At 37.8% G+C, this 21,534-nt stretch overlaps 2 protein-coding genes across 4 annotated transcripts in view; one reads left to right on the top strand and one right to left on the bottom strand.

Moving 5' to 3' along the window:
• Positions 1-2,801, top strand: part of SAV1 (salvador family WW domain containing protein 1) — a 35,429-nt gene extending 32,628 nt beyond the window's left edge. Inside the window, exon 5 of the mRNA XM_037983949.2 lies at positions 1,068-2,801. Within this exon, the coding sequence (XP_037839877.1) occupies positions 1,068-1,269 (202 nt within the window). The 3' untranslated portion in view covers positions 1,270-2,801. The remainder of the gene's footprint in view (positions 1-1,067) is intronic.
• Positions 2,802-3,764: 963 nt separating this feature from the next.
• Positions 3,765-21,534, bottom strand: part of ATL1 (atlastin GTPase 1) — a 98,917-nt gene continuing 81,147 nt past the window's right edge. For 2 of the 3 annotated variants that reach the window (XM_037983948.2, XM_007986643.3), the window contains exons 10-15: positions 15,933-16,060; positions 14,778-14,834; positions 13,126-13,197; positions 7,900-8,331; positions 6,368-6,382; positions 3,765-4,209 (exon numbers count right to left, since the gene is read on the bottom strand). In XM_037983948.2, coding sequence (XP_037839876.1) covers positions 4,099-4,209; positions 6,368-6,382; positions 7,900-8,331; positions 13,126-13,197; positions 14,778-14,834; positions 15,933-16,060 — 815 coding nt within the window. In that variant the 3' untranslated portion in view covers positions 3,765-4,098. The remainder of the gene's footprint in view (positions 4,210-6,367; positions 6,383-7,899; positions 8,332-13,125; positions 13,198-14,777; positions 14,835-15,932; positions 16,061-21,534) is intronic. The other variant, XM_007986644.3, reaches the window with a different exon arrangement.

The following is a 21,534-nucleotide window of genomic DNA, read 5'->3' as shown; positions in this document are numbered from 1 at the left end:
CATTTTAAAAACAGTTCTTTCCTTCTTTAGTTTTCCTGTTTGTTTTTTTAGATGCTATGTACTCAGCCTCAGGAATACTTAGATCCACGAATGAGGGTTCCTCTTCATTTCTCCTTCTGTTTGGTTCCTTGTTTGCTGTAGTGAATAGCATTCCTCAAAAAGATCCATCAACATGAATGATGCAAATGACCATCTTTGTGCATTATCATTTGCAAGCACAATATGGTCTAAAATATTCTTAAGTTCCTGACAATTAACTTTTGATGAACTTACAATAGCACAAAATATGTTCTTCAGAAATTATAGAACCACTGTAGTTTGAAATCTGTGTTCATGGCTGTCTGCTGTTAATATTAGAATAATGGGTAAAGAAATAGGTATTCTTTAACTTACATTGAAATGAAGTAATATTAGCAGTTTTCTCCTTTCCCTAGAAGAATTATATGTAGGACAGGCGTGGTGGGCTTAAGCCTGTAATCCCAGCATGTTGGAGGCTGAGGCTGGCGGATGACAAGGTCAGGAGATTGAGACCATCCTGGCCAACATGGTGAAACTCCATCTCTACTCAAAATACAAAAATTAGCTGGGTGTGGTGGCGCGTGCCTGTAATCCCAGCTACCCAGGAGGCAGAGGCAGGAGAATTTGCTTGAACCCAGAAAGCGGAGATTGCAGTGAGCCCCACTGCACTCTAGCCTGGTGACACAGCGAGACTCCGTTTCAAAAAAATAAATAAAAATAAAAAATAAAGAGAATTATATGTAAACAGCATTTAATAACTCAGATATTTAAAGAATTGTTTTATTTATTTTTAGAAACAGGGTCTTGCTATGTTGCCCAAGCTGGCCTCAAACTCTTGGGCACAAGCAGTCCTCCCACCTCAGCCTCCCAAGTAGCTTGGGACTATAGGCGCCACCACTGTGCCCAGCTACTCAGTTCTTTTTAATTAAAACTTATGGTTTGTTTAGTTATCAATAAGGTTGACATTTTAAAAAACAGACTAGTTTCTTGCTAGAAATACATGTTTATGTATGTGTTGTGAACATGTACATGATTGTGTTTTAAAACAGATATGACCACATTCTGAAGTGGGAACTCTTTCAGCTGGCTGACCTGGATACGTACCAGGGAATGCTCAAGTTGCTCTTCATGAAAGAATTGGAGCAGATTGTTAAACTGTATGAAGCATACAGACAAGCCCTTCTCACAGAGTTGGAAAACCGAAAGCAGAGACAGCAGTGGTATGCCCAACAACATGGACAAAATTTTTGAGCTGATTTTTGAAAAATAAAATTTCAGTTTTATAAGAGCTTTAAAATATTTTCACAGATAAAAAATTACAAACAAGTACTTTGGTTAATAAATGCAGCTTCCTTTGTGGAGATTATAAAATTCTAACTTTACATGTATTTTTTATTAGAAATTTTCTTTTATTGAACAAGAAAAATGAGTGTATCATTTTAAGAGCCAGTATGACAAACACTTTCAGATGCTGTATATTAGGAAACTGCTTTGGTATTCCTGATGGAAGAATGCAGCGGAAATGTCATTATGAACAGATGTTAAATAGGAAATTATCACTTGTTAACTTCTTAACAGCAGTAGTACCTTCTTTAAAAAAAAAAGAATCTGCAGTATTTAAAAAAAGATGTTTACTGCTCTAGTGTGAAATATTGTCTGGAAAGGGATGGTTTAAATATTACCATGATGCCGTTTAAATATAAAATAGGATTTGAAACCTTATTGTGATAAATATTTATATATGATGTATGTTTGTCTCCCCCTCCAAAGTAAGGAACCCAGCTGGGCGTGGTGGCTCACGCCTGTAATCCCAGCACTTTGGGAGGCTGAGGTGGGTGGATCGCTTGAGCTCACGAGTTTAAGACCAGCCTGGGCAACATGGTGAACCTCCATCTCTACAAAAAATACAAGAAAATGAGCCGGGTATGATGGTGTGTGCCTCTAGTCCCAGCTACTTGGGAGGCTGAGGTCAGAGGATGGCTTGAACCCGAGACACAGAGGTTGCAGGGTCAAGATCACACCACTTGCACTGCAGCCTGGGAGACAGAACCAGACCTTGTCTCAAAAAATAAAAAAATGAAAACAAAGTAAGGAATCCTTTTAAAGCATGTTGAGAAAGTATTTTTTGGTATGAATGGGTGACGGGCCTTTTAATCTTTCAGGAATACATACAAGCATAAGTACTTAGCCTGTATGGGGAAGGTATGTGAAACTCCCAAGTTGCTAATATCATCTTCCTTATTTTCAGCCAGGGCTGTTACTGCATTTAGCATGGCTCTGATGAGACAGTGGAGAGTTCCTGACAGCATAGTATACTGCCTTCTGAAAGACTGGGTTAAGCTACCAAAAATGACAATCAGGGATTCAAAAAGAATTTTTGGTCATTAAATCGATGGTATATTATTACTTTTTAATCTTCTAAGTATTTATCACAGGACTTTAATACCATATATTTCCCTGCCAGTTTTTCTCCCCTTTTGGTTTGATAGTTAAAACATTTTTCATAATTAGTGCTGTACATTTGATTGCAAACAATTTGGTGATACTTCTAAACTATAACTGTAAATGTCTAGAATTCTGTGAATTTCAACATTATTTGAAGTGTTCTTCCGTTTTATTTACATGTGTTGTAAATATGTAAATATACTTTTAGCTTAGGAAGTCTTCCAAAATACAAACTGCTCCCAGTTACATATCAGTGAGTTTGAATTATTGAAGAAATGTTGACAAAGTTGAGTGTTTGATTTTATATAACAAGCTTATTAAATGTATTTTTGTGGAAACTAAGCGTGTGGTTTTTGAGTCCATGTTTTAGACATAGTGCGGTATTTCATTTTTCCGTTCAAAAGGCCATAGACAAAGGAATCAATTTAATTCAAAGGGGTAATGAAAAGGGGTATTGAAAAATGAAAATATGGCTAGTGGAATTTTATCACTGGGAAAAGATAATTTGCTGAACTTGTGGTCAGATTTTTCTAAGATGTAAGTTTATATATCTTATGAACTCCCACACTCCTCTAACTTAATTGTTCTTTCCTGTCACTTCTTACTTTATGTTGCTACTTAATTAGGGTGTACCCATTTCTGTGACAGTCTTTAGAAGTTACTCTGTTTTGGACCTCCTAGATAAATATTACTTTTTTCATTAACACACTTTCCTTCTTCCTCTAAGTCTGTTCAGTGAAACTCCACTAGAGATTTTAGTCATTAAGAACTAGAAGTTACCTAAAGGAATTAGCATGTTTTATAAAATAGAAACTTAAGTTTGTACTGATGTCAACATTAAATAAAATGCATCTTGAGTCTAAAAAAAGAGATAAACCTTCATCATTCTATATCAGCACCTCTCATTTTCAGATTCAGTAAGCATTTGTTTTTAATCTTAGGAACCAGAGTAAACTTTAATAATAGTTCACATATTAAAAGAATAAACCTATGAAGAATACATTCTTTGTGTACCAAATGAAAAAATATACAATGCAGTGAAACTCACATATACAAAGTGATTTTTTTGTGCATTTTTTATCAAGAGGTTTATATTCTATTAAATCATGTAAAAGCAATATATAGTTTTTGATAAAGCAACTGAAGGACTCTTAAATGTGCTTAAAAATAAGATTATGATATATATAAGATGATACAGATTAAATCAAGCCTGCTGAGTTATGATGCTGTGCTTTAACAAATGGCTATGTGAAATAATTTTAACATTTTTTCTGTAGAAATTAAATGAGCATATCCAAACGTGGAATATCACATGATTTAATTATAACCCAGTAGTAGAATTTAGTAAATTCAAGCAGAACACGTGTACTGTTATCATAAATAGACAAATACTTTATAACAGCATTTTTGAAGAAAAATCAGGAAATTGTACATGTTAACAAAATAGTATAACCATGCATACATACATCTGCTTATTAAACACTGAAGTAAAAGAACTAATCCAGTTTGCAGTCTTCAGAGGTGTTTAGTATTTTACTCTGTTCTGATGGAAGCACTTTGAATGTTTGCATGGAGACATAAAACTGAATATTTAATTGACAACTGGTCATGCACCTGTATTTCTTAAAATTTGGATTACATTTTTTTCTTTTCTGATTGTTCAGTAGATTCCGACTTTGGTGTAGGAAAAGCTTGATGATACAGATGTCTGTGGGTTGCTGCTGCACTGTAAAGCTTGTACAAAGCCTAGAATAAAAGCATCAAGATTATAAAATATTTTTTTAAACACACAGATGTAAAATTTTTTTCCTTTTCAGTTTATCATACTGTATAAAATTTAGCATGTTGAATTTGAAATCTTTTTTATCAATATATAAATTAATATCTTAAAATTCAAAAGTATTTTCAACTCCTCAATGTGTGCATTAACTTAATCCTTTTGTGCGTTGACCTTTGTGGTAAATGTTTTATTCTCAAACTGTGTTTCCTTTTACCTTGCATACCTCTTGGAGCAGACAGCTGCTACTCTGCCCCAGGGGTGTGCTGAAAATTCAAATTGTGACTATTAGCAGTTTTAGATGAATTGTAAGACCTCATAACTTCTGATTGGCAGTAACTATTATGCATAGCTAGGCTACTTGCTTTCTGAGCTTCCAATGTTTTCCTGAGTGGGACCAATTTTAATCTCCATCATTTACTGATACAGTCATGCAGCTCAGCACATATGGTGTCCTTCCCCCAGCACAGTAGGATCCTTCACTTTACATGCTCTTGCCTTGTTTCCATGACTTAGCTAATATCTTACAAACCCTATTCAAAAACATTACCTCAGCAAGCTTTCCTTATTTAAAACTACCTCTTATTGTTCTCTGTGGGCTTTTAATGATGTTTGAATCATAGGAATTTCTGTGTATTGTATATTGCTTTATGTAAGTGTTCATAAACATCTTTGTTTCCTGGCTCCCTCAGCTAGTGTCTAAGAGTTCATCCCCTGCTCTGACTTTCACATACTTGACAGTCAGTTACAAATGACTTGTCTGATTTAGTTCTGGAGTTTGTAAAGAGTCTTTGAATATTTTTAAAAGCTGCATAAAAGCTTGAGATCCTTTAAATAGTAATCTGTTCCCAGGAAATTCCATTAATTTTTATCATTTGTGAGTCTGTATACCTACTTTCTTTTGATTTTTTTTCTTTTTGAGTTGGAGTCTCACTCTTGTCGCTTAGGCTGGAGTTCAATGGCGCGATCTTGCCTCACTGCAACCTCTGCCTCCCAGGTTCAAGCTATTCTCTTGCCTTAGCCTCCCTAGTGGCTGGGACTACAGGTGCCCGCCACCACACCTGGCTAATTTTTTGTATTTTTAGTAGAAATGGGGCTTCAGCATGTTGGCTAGGCTGGTCTCGAACTCCTGACCTACAGTGATCTGCCCACCTCAGTCTCCCCAAGTGCTGGGATTACAGGTGTGAGCCACCGCGCCTGGCCTTGATTTTCTTACGGCATTAAGTCTGAATGGTACCATCTTCAGATCTATGAATGTATATTTATGCAACATAGTATTGTCTTCCATTATATTCTGATTCTAAGGCATTCAATTCAATTCTAATTCTCTAACTTATTTTTTTCTTAAGCTTTGATTTCCAAAGTTGAAATTTGCTTTTGCTTTTTTAATGAGCTTGCTTACTGAATTTTGCATGAAATAACTTCTTATTGACTTGTAAATATTAAGGGGTATTTGATTCGAGGACATAATCCAGTTATATGCCACAGTAGAAACTGAGGAAAGAATTATCTCTAGTTACTCAAGATCAGCTTTGCTTCCTGAAGATAATGAATTAAATGATTCCAGAGTGATAATTTTTCTCAGTGTAACAGCTGATTCCTTTGTGGATGCCTAGAGTCTCTTCTGAGATATGTAGTGTTGCTGCACATGTGCAATAGGAGAAATGAACACTTAATGTACAGGTGAGGCCTGAGGTCTGCCAAGAGAGTTAGAATACATACTGGCCTGGGCCCTGCTTAAAGTGGTATGTATTACTGTCAGTCAAAAGCTAAAGTTAAAAACAACTTCTAAAGGTTGTAGCTACATTTAAATACCCTCCAGTAGTTACACTTCCTCAAGTTTCATAACTGCTTGCTTTACTCGGCAGTAGAGCAGAGTCCACCATTTCAGAGCTTAAGAATTTTGAAATTGTCTACACATTCATGGAACAAATACTCATGTCTAGAATAAGTTAAATATTTTAAGACCATGTTAAAAATTCACAATTACAAATTTAAATGTTAGAAGTCACCAAAGATTGTTCTAATCTACCCAAAGACATCCTTTAATGGCTGGTCAGTTTATAAAATAAGAATATCATAATGTTTACAAATATATAACTCTGAATTTTAAAAAATTTAACTTACCTCATTTGTACTTCCCTGCGGCAAAGGCAGATTAAAAAGAAAAAAGAAAAGTATATATCCTTCTTTATTAACAGCATTATAATATTCAACTTTGCTTACAATATTAATTTGTGAGCATTTAAGAACAGAACAGATACTCCTGCAGATTTTTCAGTTTAGATTACATATTTTATCAGAATCTTTGAAGAACTCAATTCTGTATTCCTCATAGGTTTTAGCATAACATATCTAGGAGGGTTTTGACATTGACCTCAAGTAACCCCTCTTAAATCTTGCAGTTGAGAGACTATTTGAGACAGTGGCTCAGAGGATCCAGTTTTTAATTCATTTCCCATTGTGCTACCATTAGTTTATCTCAGCTAGATCCTTCAAAGGGCATGTTACAATTATGTTATAAAGTATAAATATGTTCTTTTTTTTTTGGAGGCAGAGTTTCCCTCTTGCCCAGGCTAGAGCGCTATGGCAAGATCTTGGCTCAACGCAACCTCCACCTCCTGGGTTCAAGCGATTCTCCTGCCTCAGCCTCCCAAGTAGCTGGGATTACAGGCATGCGCCACTATGACTGGTTAATTTTGTATTTTTAGTAGAGACGGGGTTTTCCATGTTGGCCAGGCTGGTCTTGAACTCCCAACCTCAGGTGAACCGCCCAACTTGGCCTCCCAAAGTGCTGAGATTACAGGCGTGAGCCACCGCACCCGGCCATAAGTATGTTCTTAATGCTGGAAGAACTGTAGCTATTACCTGCTGCCTACAGGTACAGAGACAATCGGAAGTAATCTCATACTGCTTTTGGAAGTTTTTAAAGAGAATGAGATGACAACTTATGATGGTGGTTCATAGAGCTCCTAACAAAGCTAATGCTAATCAAATCATAGGTTGTGAATATGAGATAATGTTAATGCAAGTCATAATTAGCTAAATAAAAGCTGTTTTCTCTTACAACTTTTAATAGATTTAACATTTTTAGAATAATAAAAAGTAGGCTGGGTGGCTCACACCTGTAATCCAAACTTTGGGAGGCTGAGACGGGCAGATTGCTTGAGGTCAGGAGTTGGATACCAGCCTGGCCAACATGGTGAAACCCCGTTTCTACAAAAAATACAAAAAACTAACCGGGAATGGTGGTGTGCACCTGTAGTTCCATCTACTCCAGAGGCTGAGGCACAAGAATTGCTTGAGCTGGGGAGGCGGAGGTTGCAGTGAGCTGAGATCACGCGGCTGCACTCCAGCCTAGACAATAGAGCAAGACTGCCGCCCCCCCCAAAAAAAGAAAAAAATATGTATATACTACTAAATTGATGTATTTTTTTTAAAATGCTGCAATGTTAACTGGAAAATAGTTATGTAGGACTTCACATTTTACACAGTATTATATAGCTAGTTGTTCGTATCTGGGCAGGTCATAACATTCTTGATGACTGGGGCCCAATTCATGTTGATCTGTGTTATTTCCAACATCTAATGCAGTGGCTGGCACACGGATGACATTCAAATGTGTGCTGAAGTTAGTTGTGAATTAAAAGTGTTCTTACCTGGTCCCACAGAGCCGCAGCCACCTGGTCTATTACAGCTCCTAGCTCTCGGTATTCTCCAGAGTACCGGATATATGCCCAGGTGCACAGGGTGATAAGGGTCAGTCCCATTATCATATTGCATAGGCTAGCTATGATGTCCAAACCAATGAATCCAGTCACACCAGCAATCACATACGTGATAAAGATGACTACAAACAGTGTGGCTGGGGTTCGAGCTGCATGGAAGATATTTTTGCTATCATTGTGCTTGATATATTGGATGTAAAGTTCATCTATTTCACTCTCCAACTGCTGCAGGTAACGCCGGCTAAATTCTTCCCCACCCATCTTCTTCACCCCTCGGAATAGCTTCACAGATTCTTCCTTAAGTTGCAGGTGTTTGCTCTGCAAGTCATTTGGGGCCAGAAATGGTTTGTCACCACCACAAATCTGTATCAGACAGAGAAGTATTCGTTTATGCAATGTAGATTAAAATTGGCAACTGTATCAAAATTTTTCACTTAGCTAGTTGAGTTTGTTAGAATACATGAATAATCAGGAGCCTGCATATATGTTTTTTCAGCCCACATCTTTCCACCCTCTATCCATGAGGCATGACTGTAAATGGGACTGGTATTCTATAGGTGGCTTAAAGTCATTTTACATTTTTCTCTTTTTGCCGTGGAAAATAATATTCATCACTTCAAGTCCTTCAAGGTGAAAAGACATGTGTGACACAACATGAAGTACAAAATTAAGTTCATTCACAGAATGAATCCAAATCTAAGAAAGCTACATATATCCAAATTCTAGGAAATCTTCACCAAAGTCATTTTAACCAATGAAGTTTAATAAACAATGATCAATGCTATAAAGCTCTCAAAGTAAACTGCGAAATACATTCTTTAGCAGTTTTACTGATTTTTGTTTGAATGGAGCCCATTGAGTATTTTCTTCCAGAAACTAAGTAGGAGTATATTAAATGTTCTTGAATCACATTTTCAAGTTTTTGAAAAGTTACAAGGGTGATCTCAGTTAACCATACCATTCATTCACTTTGGTGATAGCCATGCCTCAGAGATAATACATGTTTGGTTCCAGACCACCGTAATAAAGTGAGTCACATGATTTTTTTATTTCCTGATGCATATAAAAGTTATGTTTATAATTATATAGCAGTCTATTAAAGTGTGCAATAGCATGTCTAAAAACCATGTACATAATTTAAAACACTTTATTGCAAAAAAATGCTAAGGATCATCTGAGGCTTCAGCACATCAATCTGCTGGTGGAGGCTCTTGCCTCGATGTCGATGGCTGCTGACTGATCAGGGTGGTGTTGCTGAAGGTTGAGGTGGCTGTGGCAATTTCTTTTTTTTTTTTTTTTTTTTTTTTTTTTTTTTTTTTTTGAGACGGAGTCTTTGCTCTGTCGCCCAGGCTGGAGTGCAGTGGCACCAACTCGGCTCACTGCAAGCTCCGCCTCCCGGGTTTACGCCATTCTCCTGCCTCAGCCTCCCGAGTAGCTGGGACTACAGGCGCCCGCCACCTCGCCCGGCTAGTTTTTTGTATTTTTTAGTAGAGACGGGGTTTCACCGGGTTAGCCAGGATGGTCTTGATCTCCTGACCTCGTGATCCGCCCGTCTCGGCCTCCCAAAGTGCTGGGATTACAGGCTTGAGCCACCGCGCCCGGCCGGCAATTTCTTAAAATATGACAACAGTAAAGTTTGCCATATTGATAGACTTCCTTTCATGAAAGATTTCTCTGTAGCCTGGAATGCTGTTTGACAGCATATTACTCACAGCAGAACTTCTTTAAAAATTGGAGTCAATCCTCTCAACCCTGTCAATGCTTTATCAACTAACTATTTAATATTTTAAAGCCCTGGAAAAGGCAGGGGGAAGGGAATGAAGAGAGGTTGATTAATGGGTACAAATATACAGTTAGAAGAAGTAAGACAGTGTTCAAGAGCTCAGTAGGGTGACTGTAAATAACAATATTGTACATTCAAAATAGCCAGAAGAGAATAATTCGAATGTTCCTAGCATAAAGAAATGTTTAAGGTGATAAATATCCCACTTACCCTGATTTGATCTTTACATATGGATGTATCAATTTATCATATGTATTCCAAAAATATGTACATCTATTGTATATCAATAAAAAATATTCTAAACCCTTTGTTGTCATTTCAACACTGTTCACAGCATCTTCACTAGGAGTAGATTCCATCTCCAGAAACCACTGTCTTTGCTTATCCATAGGAAGCAACTCTTTATCCGTTAAATGAGATTACACATCTTCAGGCTCCACTTTTAAGTTCTCTTGCTGTTTCCACCACACCTGCACTTCCTTCCTCCACTGAAGTCTTGAACCCCCCTCAAAGTCATCCAGAAGAGTTGGTATCAACTTTTTCCACATTCTTGTTGATGCTGATACTTTCGCCTCCTATAAACCACAGATTCTCTTCATGGCATCTAGAATGGTGAATCTTTCCTGGAAGGTTTTCAATGTACAAAGCCCAGATCTATCAGAAGAATCACTATCTATGACAGCTATAGCCTTACAAAATGTATTTCTTATTAATTTGAAAATCAAAATTACTCCTTGATCCCTGGGCTGCAGAATGGATATTGTGTTAGCAGGCATTGAAAACCTCAATTTCCTTAAATACATCTCCATCAGCACTCTTTGGTGAATAAGTTCATGCCAATGAGCAGTAATATTTTGAAAGGAATCTTTTTCTTAGTAGGTCTCAATAGTGGGCTTAAAATATTCAGTAATCCATGGTGTAAACAGCTGTACTGTTATGTAGGCTTTGTTGTTCCATCAATAGAGCACAAGCAAGAGTAGATTTAGCATGATTCTTAAGTGCCCTAGAATTTGGGGAATGGTAAATGAACACTGCGTTCAACTTAAAGTCACCAGCTACAAGAAAGTCAGCCTGTTCTTCCAAGCTTTGAAGCCAGGCATTGACTTCTCCTCTCTAGCTGGGAAAGTCCTGGATGGCATCTTCCAATAGAAGACTATTTCATCTACATTGAAAATCTCTGTTCGGTGTGGCCACCGTCATCAATGATTTCAGGTAGATCTTCTGGATAACTTGCTGTAGCTTCTACATCAAGATTTGCTACTTCACCTTGCACTTTATGTTACGGAGATGGCTTCTTAAATCTCATGAACCAAAAGCCTCTGCTAGCTTCCAACTTTATTCTGCATCTTTACCAACTCTTTCAGCATTCATAGAATTGGACAGAATTGGGGGCCTTGCTCTGGATTAGGCTTTGGCTTAAGGGCATGTTGTGGCTGGTTTGATTTTCTATCCAAACTAAAGCTTTCTCTGTGTCAGCAAAAAAAGCTGTTTCACTTTTTTATAATCTGTGTGTTCACTGGACTAGCTTTTTTTTTTTTTTTTTAAGACAGAGTCTCAGTCACCCAGGCTGGAGTACAGTGGCATGATCTTGGCTCACTGCAACCTCTGCCTCCTGGGTTCAAGCGATTCTCCTGCCTCAGCCTCCCGAGTAACTGGGACTACAGGCGTGTGCCACCATGCCTGGCTGATTTTTGTATTTTTAGTAGAGACAGGGTTTCACCATGTTGGCCAGACTGGTCTCAAACTCCTGACCTCAAGTGATCCACCTGTCTCAGCCTCCCAAAGTGCTGGGATTACAGGTGTAAAACCCTCCCAAATTGCTGGGATTACAGGTGTAAGTCACTGTGCCCAGCCTGGAGTAGCATTTTTAATTTCCTTTAAGAACTTCTCCTTTGCATCCACAGCCTGGCTAACTATTTGGTGCAAAGGCCTAGCTTTTGGCCTATGTCAGCTTTTCATATGCTTTCTTCACTAAGCTTAGTCATTTCTAGCTTTTGATTTAAAGTGAGAGATGTGTCTCTTTGAACTTTAACACTTAGAGGCCATTGTAGGGTTATTAATTGGACTAATTTCAATATTATTGTGCTTCAGGTAAAAGAGGACTGCAGAGAGGGAGGGATGGAGGAACTGCTGGTTGATGGAGCAGTCAGAAAACACATTTATCGATTAAGTTCAGCATCTTATAACAGCACAGTTAATGGCACTCCGAAACAATTACAACTACAATAGTAACATCAGCAATCGCTGATCACAGGTCGCCGTAACAGATATAATAATCATGAAAGGTTTGAAAAATTGTGAGAATTACCAAAATGTGACACAGACATGCACATACTGTTGGAGAAAGAGTGCCAATAGACTTGTTCCACATAGTAGTGCCGGCAACATCCAATTTGTAAAAAGTGCAAGAAAGTGAAGCTCAATAAAATGAGGTATACCTGCATTTGAGATTTAACTATTATGGAGAATTCTTTCATTCTGATTGTCCTTATGTCATAAACAATGCCACTCCATATACTACATTTTCATTGATTCTAAGACTTCAATTTTGGATGCAATTTTAATTTCATAACGTTTTTTGAGACAGAGTCTTGCTCTGTTGCCCAGGCTGGAGTGCAGTGGCACAATCTCGGCTCACTGCAACCTCCACTTCCCTTGTTCAAGCAATTACCCTGCCTCAACCTCCCAAGTAGCTGGGATTACAGGCACACGCCACCATGCCTGGCTAATTTTTTTTGTATTTTTAGTAGAGACTGGGTTTCACCATGTTGGCCAGACTGGTCTCGAACTCCTGACCTCAGGCAATCCATGTGCCTCAGCCTCTCAAAGTGTTGGGATTACAGGCATGAGCCACCACACCCAACCTAATTTCATAACATTTTCAAGAGAAAATATCTATCACAGTAGTACATATACACAATAATTATCAGATCCATCCTAATTTGGAGTGTTAAAATGAGGAAATGTAATAAATAGAAATATTGGCCCTTAAGGTTTTATTTTTTTCCTAAAAGGTTTCATCTTTAAGAGAAATACCAAAATTGTGGAATATAGGGAGGTGTAGTGGTGAGGGTACCACATGCTATTTTAGCTACTAGATTTTATAAATAGTGGAAAGATCTGACACACCCCCAAATATGTGACTAGGAATATATTATAGAGAGAGACAATTCATTTAAAATGCCTTTAAAATTGCACACGTAATGTTTTTAAAAATATTTCAGGAATATAATAAATAGACACATGATACAGGCTGAGGAAAAAGTCAAAGCCACCTCATTGCATGTGTGTACAGTGTAACATAGAAGAAAAAAGAGAATGAGTTGCATGAAGAATACTGGTTTAAGACAGCATTTAAAATATTTAATTCTTACCTCTTCCATTTTTTTGTTGTATGTGTCCTTGGCAGTTGCCACGGCTGCTAAATTGTTAGCTTCTGCTGTGGCCTTTGGACAAAGTACAAAATATGATGTAAAATGCAGTTCATATTGATTAAACTTCCACAGGCAGTTCACATTTCAGAGCATCATGTGCAAGAAATGTGCAAGAAACCAAAGTCCTCAACGTAATTTAAAACGGTTACAATATTTCTACATTTTAAAAATTAGTAAAAAAGTTTCAAAAATGCATAAACAGATTTTTACTCAATACACAATAGTTCTAAAATGAATTTTCACTTGGAAGAGTTTTCCTCTCAAAAAATATTTTTTAACCTGTCATTAAATGCTGGGAAGTAAAAATATCTATAAACCCAAACTCATGGGGAACAATACACAGTACATTTTATAAATACTAATATACACAAATATGTCTAAGGACTGCTGCTGATAGAAGAGTGTATCACTGATAACAAAAAGGAACTATTAAGAACTTACATTTTAAAAATATATAAGGAAACTAGTTTCTCCCTTTTTAAAATTTATTTTTTTTTATTCTTATTGTTTTTGAGACTGAGCCTTGCTCTGTTGCCCAGGCTGGAGTGCAGTGGCGCAATCTCGGCTCACTGCAACCTCCACGTCCCGGGCTCAAGCAATTCTCCTGCCTCAGCCTCCCGAGTAGCTGGGACTACAGGCTTGCGCCACCACGCTCAGCTAATTTTTGTATTTTTAGTAGAGACGGGGTTTCACCATGTTGGCCAGGCTGGTCTCGATCTGTTGACCTCGTGATCTGCCCACCTCGGCCTCCCAAAGTGCTGGGATTGCAGGCATAAGCCACCACTCCCAGCCAAAATATATTGACTTATTTTTTATACGTGAGGTCTCACTATGTTGCCCAGGCTGGACTCAAACTCCTGGGCTCAAGTGATTCCCCTGCCTCAGCCTCCTGAGTAGCTGAGCCTACAGGCACATGCCACCGTGCCTGGCTCCTTTTAAAACAAAAACGTTTGTGGAGGCTGGGCACGGTGGCTCACGCCTGTAACCCCAGCACTTTGGGAGGCCAAGGCAGGTGGATCACGAGGTCAGGAGATCCAGATCATCCTGGCTAACACGGTGAAACCCCATCTCTACTAAAAATACAAAAAAATTAGCCAGGCATGGTGGCGGGCGCCTGTAGTCCCAGCTACTCGGGAGGCTGAGGCAGGAGAATGGCGTGAACCTGGGAGGCGGAGCTTGCAGTGAGCCGAGATTGCGCCACTGCACTCCAGCCGGGGCGAGAGAGCGAGACTCTGTCTAAAAAAAAAAAAAAAAAAGTTTGTGGAGAAACAGTTGTTTAAAACTTGGACCTGCTTTTCTACTGTGTGTTACATGTGTGAATCTAAATCATAATATAAGACTGTTTTCTAAACAAATTTAGTGCGAAGAGAATGAAAACCCTTTGGTATAAAGTGTTTGTGCCTCAACACAAGTGAGGCTGCAATATGTTTATGTGAAAAATGTTTAGATGAAAACATAAATAGGTAAAGTTATTAGGCAAATAATCTTCCAATAAATCATTCTGTCTAATAGTATTATCTGGTAATTTCCGACAGCCAGAAATCTTAGCCTTAGTCACGTGTCTTAAAACATGCCTCCTCATTAATAAATACCTGTAACATGGATTTGGGATGTGGTAATTCTTCACCTTGATAGATCTTTATATAAGCCTAAAAAAAAAAAAGAAAAAGATTCATGTTCAAGCAATTCCATTCAATATTTCCTCTAATTCTATGAAATTGCATTCTAAGCTCTTGACATTTCAAAAATATTTTCAGGAACTTATAACTATTTTATCTTTCTCATACTTAAATTCCTTTTTTTCTTAGTTCATGTTGTTTCCCTTTCCCGAAATGCCTTTTTCAAACATCTCTGTCTGCCAATCTGGCCCTTCTTAAAGCTCAACTCAATGCCACTCCCTTTAAAATGTTCTTAGTCCCCTCTGCCGGGAGTAACCGCCCTTTTTCAGTTACCCACAGGAATGTGTACCCTGCTGATGTCATAAGCTTTATGGAACAGACCCTTGTGAGGGTTCTGAATCTCCTACCAAATTGTAAGCCCCTTCACAGTGTTACACGCAGTGAAAATTCATATTTTAGATAAATAACATGACATTTATTGCTGACAATCATGAAGGTAAATAAATCATACAGAACTTATATGACAGCATATTAAATGACAAAGCATGAATTTTAAAAATTGGTATTTTAGTCCTTGGAGTGTCAGTCCACAATTGGGTTGCTAACTGAAATTCTCCAGGATATATATGGGTTGGTAAAAAGTATTCAGTGCTATCTAAGGTAAACAGGTAAATGCAAATTTAAAATAATTCCACTTCATATTGGCTCTTGGTGCAGAGAGTAAGAAATGCGGAAGTATTTTCTTCAGTAGGAAGGTATCCCCTTGGGGAAAATCTTCAGAATTATGAAGGTAAAATTCAGAATAGATCATGGGCCCTGGGAAACACCACATTCCCCCAAAAGACTTTTCCAGCTCTTACATTCATATTTCAAAATACAGTTCCCTCAATATAAAAGGGGACAATAAAGTTACCTGTATGTGGTTTCCTCAAAAGAATAATTTCAGAAAGTAAGCTTTCTGAAAGGATTTGAAAAAGCTTTTTAAAAGGGATTTTAAAAATCCTTTTTATAGATTCCTCGTACCTTTGCTCTCATATTATAAGGTCCATAATTTTTGTTTATAGGAATTGCGATCCAATACATGTCAAATCTAAGTATTCACAAAGGCTCTAGAAATGAGAGTGATACCTTGAAGTACTCCACCAGACCCCGACAGGTGATTTTATTCCCATTGATCTCTTTAATATCTAGGCTCTCAGGACTAAGTAGCCAAGGAATCAGTATTTTCAAGTTTTTGATGAATTCATCATCTATTTCTACAAATAAAAGCAAATCCATTATTATTTTTGGAATCCTTCCCAGTCTTCCATGCCACAGAATAAAACATCCTTTGATCTCCCCCATTTCCTCCCCAGTGATAATGCCATCATGCACTTCCCTATCACTTAAGCAACTCCTGAAACCTGCTCTTCTCACAGTGAATGATTCTCCTTGCCCAAATTTCCACTCCCATTTCATATGTATCTTGTTTTCCACCTATAAATTAGCTTTCTTGATATTATAAGTTAGCTTGCTTGGTTTTACATGTATGCTTTGTATGTAGCCCATTCATATAACCAGTTGAAGGTTTTTTTTGTTTTGTTTTGTTTTGTTTTTGAAATGGAATCTTGCTCTGTCGCCCAGGCTGGAGTGCAGTGGTGCCATCTTGGCTCACTGCAACCTCCACCTCCTGGGTTCAAGCGATTCTCCTGCCTTAGCCTCCTGAGTAGCTGGGACTACAGGTGCACACCACTATGCCCAGCTAACTTTTGCATTTTTAGTAGAGGTGGGGTTTCACCATGTTGGCTATGATGGTCTTGATCTCTTGACCTCATGATCCGCCCGCCTCGGCCTCCCAAAGTGCTGGGATTACAGGCATGAGCCACCACGCCCAGCCATAACCAGTTCATGTTTTAAGTCTTATTTATGGTTTTATATACATAGGCTCATAAATGGGGAAGAGACCAGATTTTTACTGGCTTATTATAATGCATTCCCTCCAGAAAATGTATCCCAAAATTGCTCCATGCATAGCGAGCCCATCTTCTAAGAATTGTACAAAACTGGGTAAGCTGTGGTAACTGGACTGCAGAGTTCAAAAAGATAGTGATAATGATACTACCTCTAGTGGTGGAACTCAGCAACACAAAATAAAACAGCAAGAAAAAGCCACTTAAGCAGATGAGAGGTAGTATGCGTTATGTAGCTGTCATGTTTGATATAATTGATTACACATAACCCAAGCTGTAGCAGTAGGTTAAAGCTTAACATTACAGAGCAAAGTAATATAGAAAACAGATCACCAGAGAAGTCTTCTGAATACAGGGATAATTTCTTAAGTTGTTATTTCAAATATACGGAAAAATTGGGGCCGGGTGGAGTGGCTCCCGCCTGTAATCCCAGCACTTTGGGAGGCCGAGGTAAGTGGATCATTTGAGGTCAGGAGTTCAAGACCAGCCTGGCCAACATAGTGAACTCCTGTCTCTATTAAAATATACAAATTAGCTGTACATGGCTGGGCACCGTGGCTCGCGCCTAAAATCCCAGCACTTTGGAAGGCTGAGGCAGGTGGATCATGAGGTCAGGAGATCGAGACCATCCTGGCTAACATGGTGAAACCCCACCTCTACTAAAAATGCAAAACAAAAAACAAACAAAAAAAAACTTAGGCATGGGGGCACATGCCTATAGTCCCAGCTACTCTGGAGGCTGAGGCAGGAGAATCGCTTGAACCCGGAGGTGGAGGTTGCAGTGAGCTGAGATTGTGCCACCACACTCCAGCCTGTGTGACAGAGCAAGACCCTGTCTCCAAAAATATATATATATATATATACACACACATACATACATACATATATATATACACACACACATTTTATATATATATATATGGAAAAATACACATACTATGTAAAAAAGCATGATCTGTCCAGTGACTTGCTTGGTTCCTAAGTAAATTCAGTAACTGCCTGTAATTTTAAAAAATCTAAATTTTAGCAGAGTTACTGAGTTTTCAGGCTTTGGGGCTGGTGGTTTTGAAGGCCTTAAAGATTCAAACCTTAAGACTGTGTTTGCATTTTCCCTGTTGTTATAACCCCAGTTATAACATTGGGGCTACACTGAAATACTATTTTATGTTAGAATTTGTTTTCTTTACTTCTTTTACTTACACACAAGCATGATGCTGGATATCTTTCAAAGTTATTTTGTTTCATGTTTTGTGCCACTTTGAAATTCTAGTGACCATGATTTATGGGTACTTGTAGTGGAGTTTATTCAAACTTACTTTGTTGTTTGCATTGTACCAATTTTCACTGATAATTTTGCTTTATACTACATATAGATTTATTATTGCGGTTTGCTTTTTAGTTACCAGTATTCACTGGAATACAATACTGATATTTGTATTTATGTTACCACGTTCCTGTTTTGTGTTTTATTGCCTGCCATGTATCTGTATTCACTGATACTAATAGGTTTCTTTTTTGCTATATGATCTTATGTTTTTTCATCTTTAGTAGAGTATTACTATACATCTAGAATGTACGAATTCTTGAGTTTCTGAATAAAACAAAGTTTTCTTCTTATAAAACCACTTTAAAATCACTTTCAAAACATGTATATAAATTTCTGCCCCCAAACATTCCTTATACGATTGGAATGGAATAAGATACGACTGTGTGTTAATGCACCAGCAAGTGTGGTAATTAATTATCATTAAAGTAACCAGCATCTAACCACACATTTGGATTAAAAAATGTGTCTGAAGATGGCAGTAGCCATCTTTGTTCTCACTGGAACCAATGCTAGATATTCCAATTTTGGATTCAGAAAATAAGAACAATATATTCATAACATACATAGGTAGTGAGCTCTTGCTAATGTTAGTTGAACACCGTAAATACATGACCCAGAAAATCTGCAAACCAGTTCAAATTGATTTGCAAAGGTGTATTAATAAGCTTTGGCATTGCAAGTGTTCAATTAATATATATGAATAGCTGATTCAGAATTATGTTCAGTAAGTTTCTTTGGTAATTTCTTCCACGAGGGTAAAATCTTCCAAAGACTTTAGTGGCTTGGTCAAAGTGGTGGTTATCTGCCACAATAATTGAGAATATGATGCATGCTTTGTAAGAACTCCACAGGGCAGATGCACTAGTATAGTATTGCTGTATAAATTAACAAAGGAAGATATTTTCTCGGGATTTCCTGATTCTGATAAGTGATTAGAAACACGTATTTGACTATGCATTCTCAAGTCTAACTGCAGCTGCTAAGGAAGCATCTCCACATCTTATAATGTGGCTATCTGCCCATTCTACATATGGTACTATAATGCAGAGCAACCTCAAAAAAAAAAAAGGATAACTCCTTGTTATTTAAAAAATTGTATTTGCAATGCTAGGGTAGGTATTCAGTAAGCACCCAATAAGAGCTGGTTGAATGTTGCATAAATGAATGTGATTAAGTGCCTTTAATCTTCTTCATTTCCTTTCGGGAAGCTCTTAAATTAATAGTAGTTAAATTTAATCATAGTATTATCAGTTTTTAATAACACTAGACATAGGTAAGATAATAATAATTGCAATACTTTGAGCGACCATGAACAAATAGTTATTATAACAATGATTACTATTGATAATGAGCTAGAAAGTTATTTCTGTGTGTGAAAGAGTATATGAGAAACTATTATCAAAGAACAACTTTTGTATAATTGTTTATTCAGAGACTTTTCTTCACCAGAGGCAACCACTGAGATGCCAACCCTCTGGAGAACATCATGGTCAGCTGACAAGACATCCTGGATAGAAATCACGCCAACTGTAAGATTCAGGGTGGGACAGAAAAATAATGTAGATAGCAGACTTCCAAAACTGCCCAAAGAAACACAGAGGCAAAGTACAACATTTCTGCCCACAAGAGGGCTTATAGCACAGTCTTGTAAGATATAAAAGTCTCATTAAAATGGAACTTTTATGGAAATTGAAGCTACCTTTCACTTCTCTTTTTCCTAGGTGAGCCACTTTGGTAAACTCATAACTTATAGTTAGCTGTAAATCAATTGTGTAGGTCAATATATGCATAGAAGTGAATAAAATTTGATGGAGAACAAATGTCTTAAAAAGTGGGATTCTGGCCAAGCATGGTGGCTCCTGTAATTCATCACTTGAGGCCAGGAGTTCAAGACCAGCCTGGGCAGCACAGTGAAACCCCCATCTCTGCAAAATAAATAAATAAATAAATAACCGGGCATGCTGGCACACTCCTGTAGTCCTATTTGGAAGGCTGACACAGGAGGATTGCGTGAGCTCAATAGTTCAAGGCTGCAGTGAGTTATGATCGCACCACTGCACTCCAGCCTGAGAGACAGAGTGAGACCCTGTCTCTAAAAAAAAAAATACGTGGCTGGGTGCAATGGCTCACGCCTGTAATCCCAATACTTTGGGAGGTCAAGATAGGAGGATTGATTGAACCCAGAAGTTTGAGACCAGCCCTGGAAGCACAGCAAGACCTCATCTCTACAAAAAATTAAAAAAATAAATTAGCTGCACATGGTGGTGTGTGCCTTTAGTCCTAGCTACTTGGGAGGCTGAGGCAAAACGATGGCTGGAGCCCAGGAGTTCAAGGTTGCAGTGAGCTAGGATTGCACCACTGCACTCCAGCCTGGGCCACAGAGTGAGACCCTGTCTCTAAAAATAAAAAATACAAATAATAAGTAGGATTCTGCATTTGCATGATTTGTCTTAAACTCTCTCCCTGAGCTCTTTCATTGCAAAAAGTATCAGTTATTCCAAGAGCTGTAGCTGTATACTGCAGTAATGGAACAAGCCACGGTAATTTTTAGTTCCAATAAAGGACTGTTGTTGAAGGCGCACCCCTCCTCTGCCTGTTTATGTCTCCCAACTCCAAAGGAGAAAGAGAAGCTTTCTCTTTATGTAAGAAGCCTTTCTTTATGTAATTTATTCAAAACACATTAAAGCCATTAGATAATTGCACAATACTGAGATCTGTGCATCCTCTAGTGGGTTGGAATTCATAAATGTGACAGTGAAATTATAGAAGCCTGTCATCCATATGTACCATATGCTTACTGCTATCTAGTCTGTTGTATAAAAGTAAGACAAAATGTGTATAAGCGCCATGCTGATGAATGATTGAGAAATTTGGTATTGTATTTATGGTACTAACTACTAAAGTTAAATATAAGGTATCTGAGAGTCAGTGTCATGGGTGCAAAGACAAAAATAATTCATTTGCTTTTCAAATCTGCCAGTATTGTCCTTTCTTTAAAGTAATTTTAAATCCCTCTGACAACAATTGTGCTGAAAAGCTTGTAATGTCACTGTCTCACTCCTGGCACGACGCACAAAGGCCACAGTAAATTAAACAAATGTCTGAATTCAGTGGTATATTCCACACCATGCTTTCAAGTTAAAAAGTCATGTCTTTGAACTATGTCGTATTAACTACAAAGCATATGTCTACAGCCCTGATGGATATCTTTTGGGAAAGATTAACTTCCATTTTCCCAGACTCCTACCTCCCCTCCCGCTCTTGTTTGTTTGTTTGTTTAACAAGTCAAGCTGCTTTGGAATCATGTAACAATCAGTCCTCTATTAAAGACATAATTACATCCTATAAGTATACACTATTTGAAAAACACTCTAGTGTTGTTTTTTTGTTTTTTTTTTTTTAAGAAACTGGTCCTCTTCCACAAGATTCCATTTTTAGTGAAGTTTTTAATAAT

Source organism: Chlorocebus sabaeus, chromosome 24 (assembly GCF_047675955.1).
Source record: "Chlorocebus sabaeus isolate Y175 chromosome 24, mChlSab1.0.hap1, whole genome shotgun sequence".
Taxonomy (NCBI): Eukaryota; Metazoa; Chordata; class Mammalia; order Primates; family Cercopithecidae; genus Chlorocebus; species Chlorocebus sabaeus.
The sequence above is the reverse complement of the archived record's forward strand: the minus strand, read 5'-3'. Positions and strand labels throughout refer to the sequence as shown.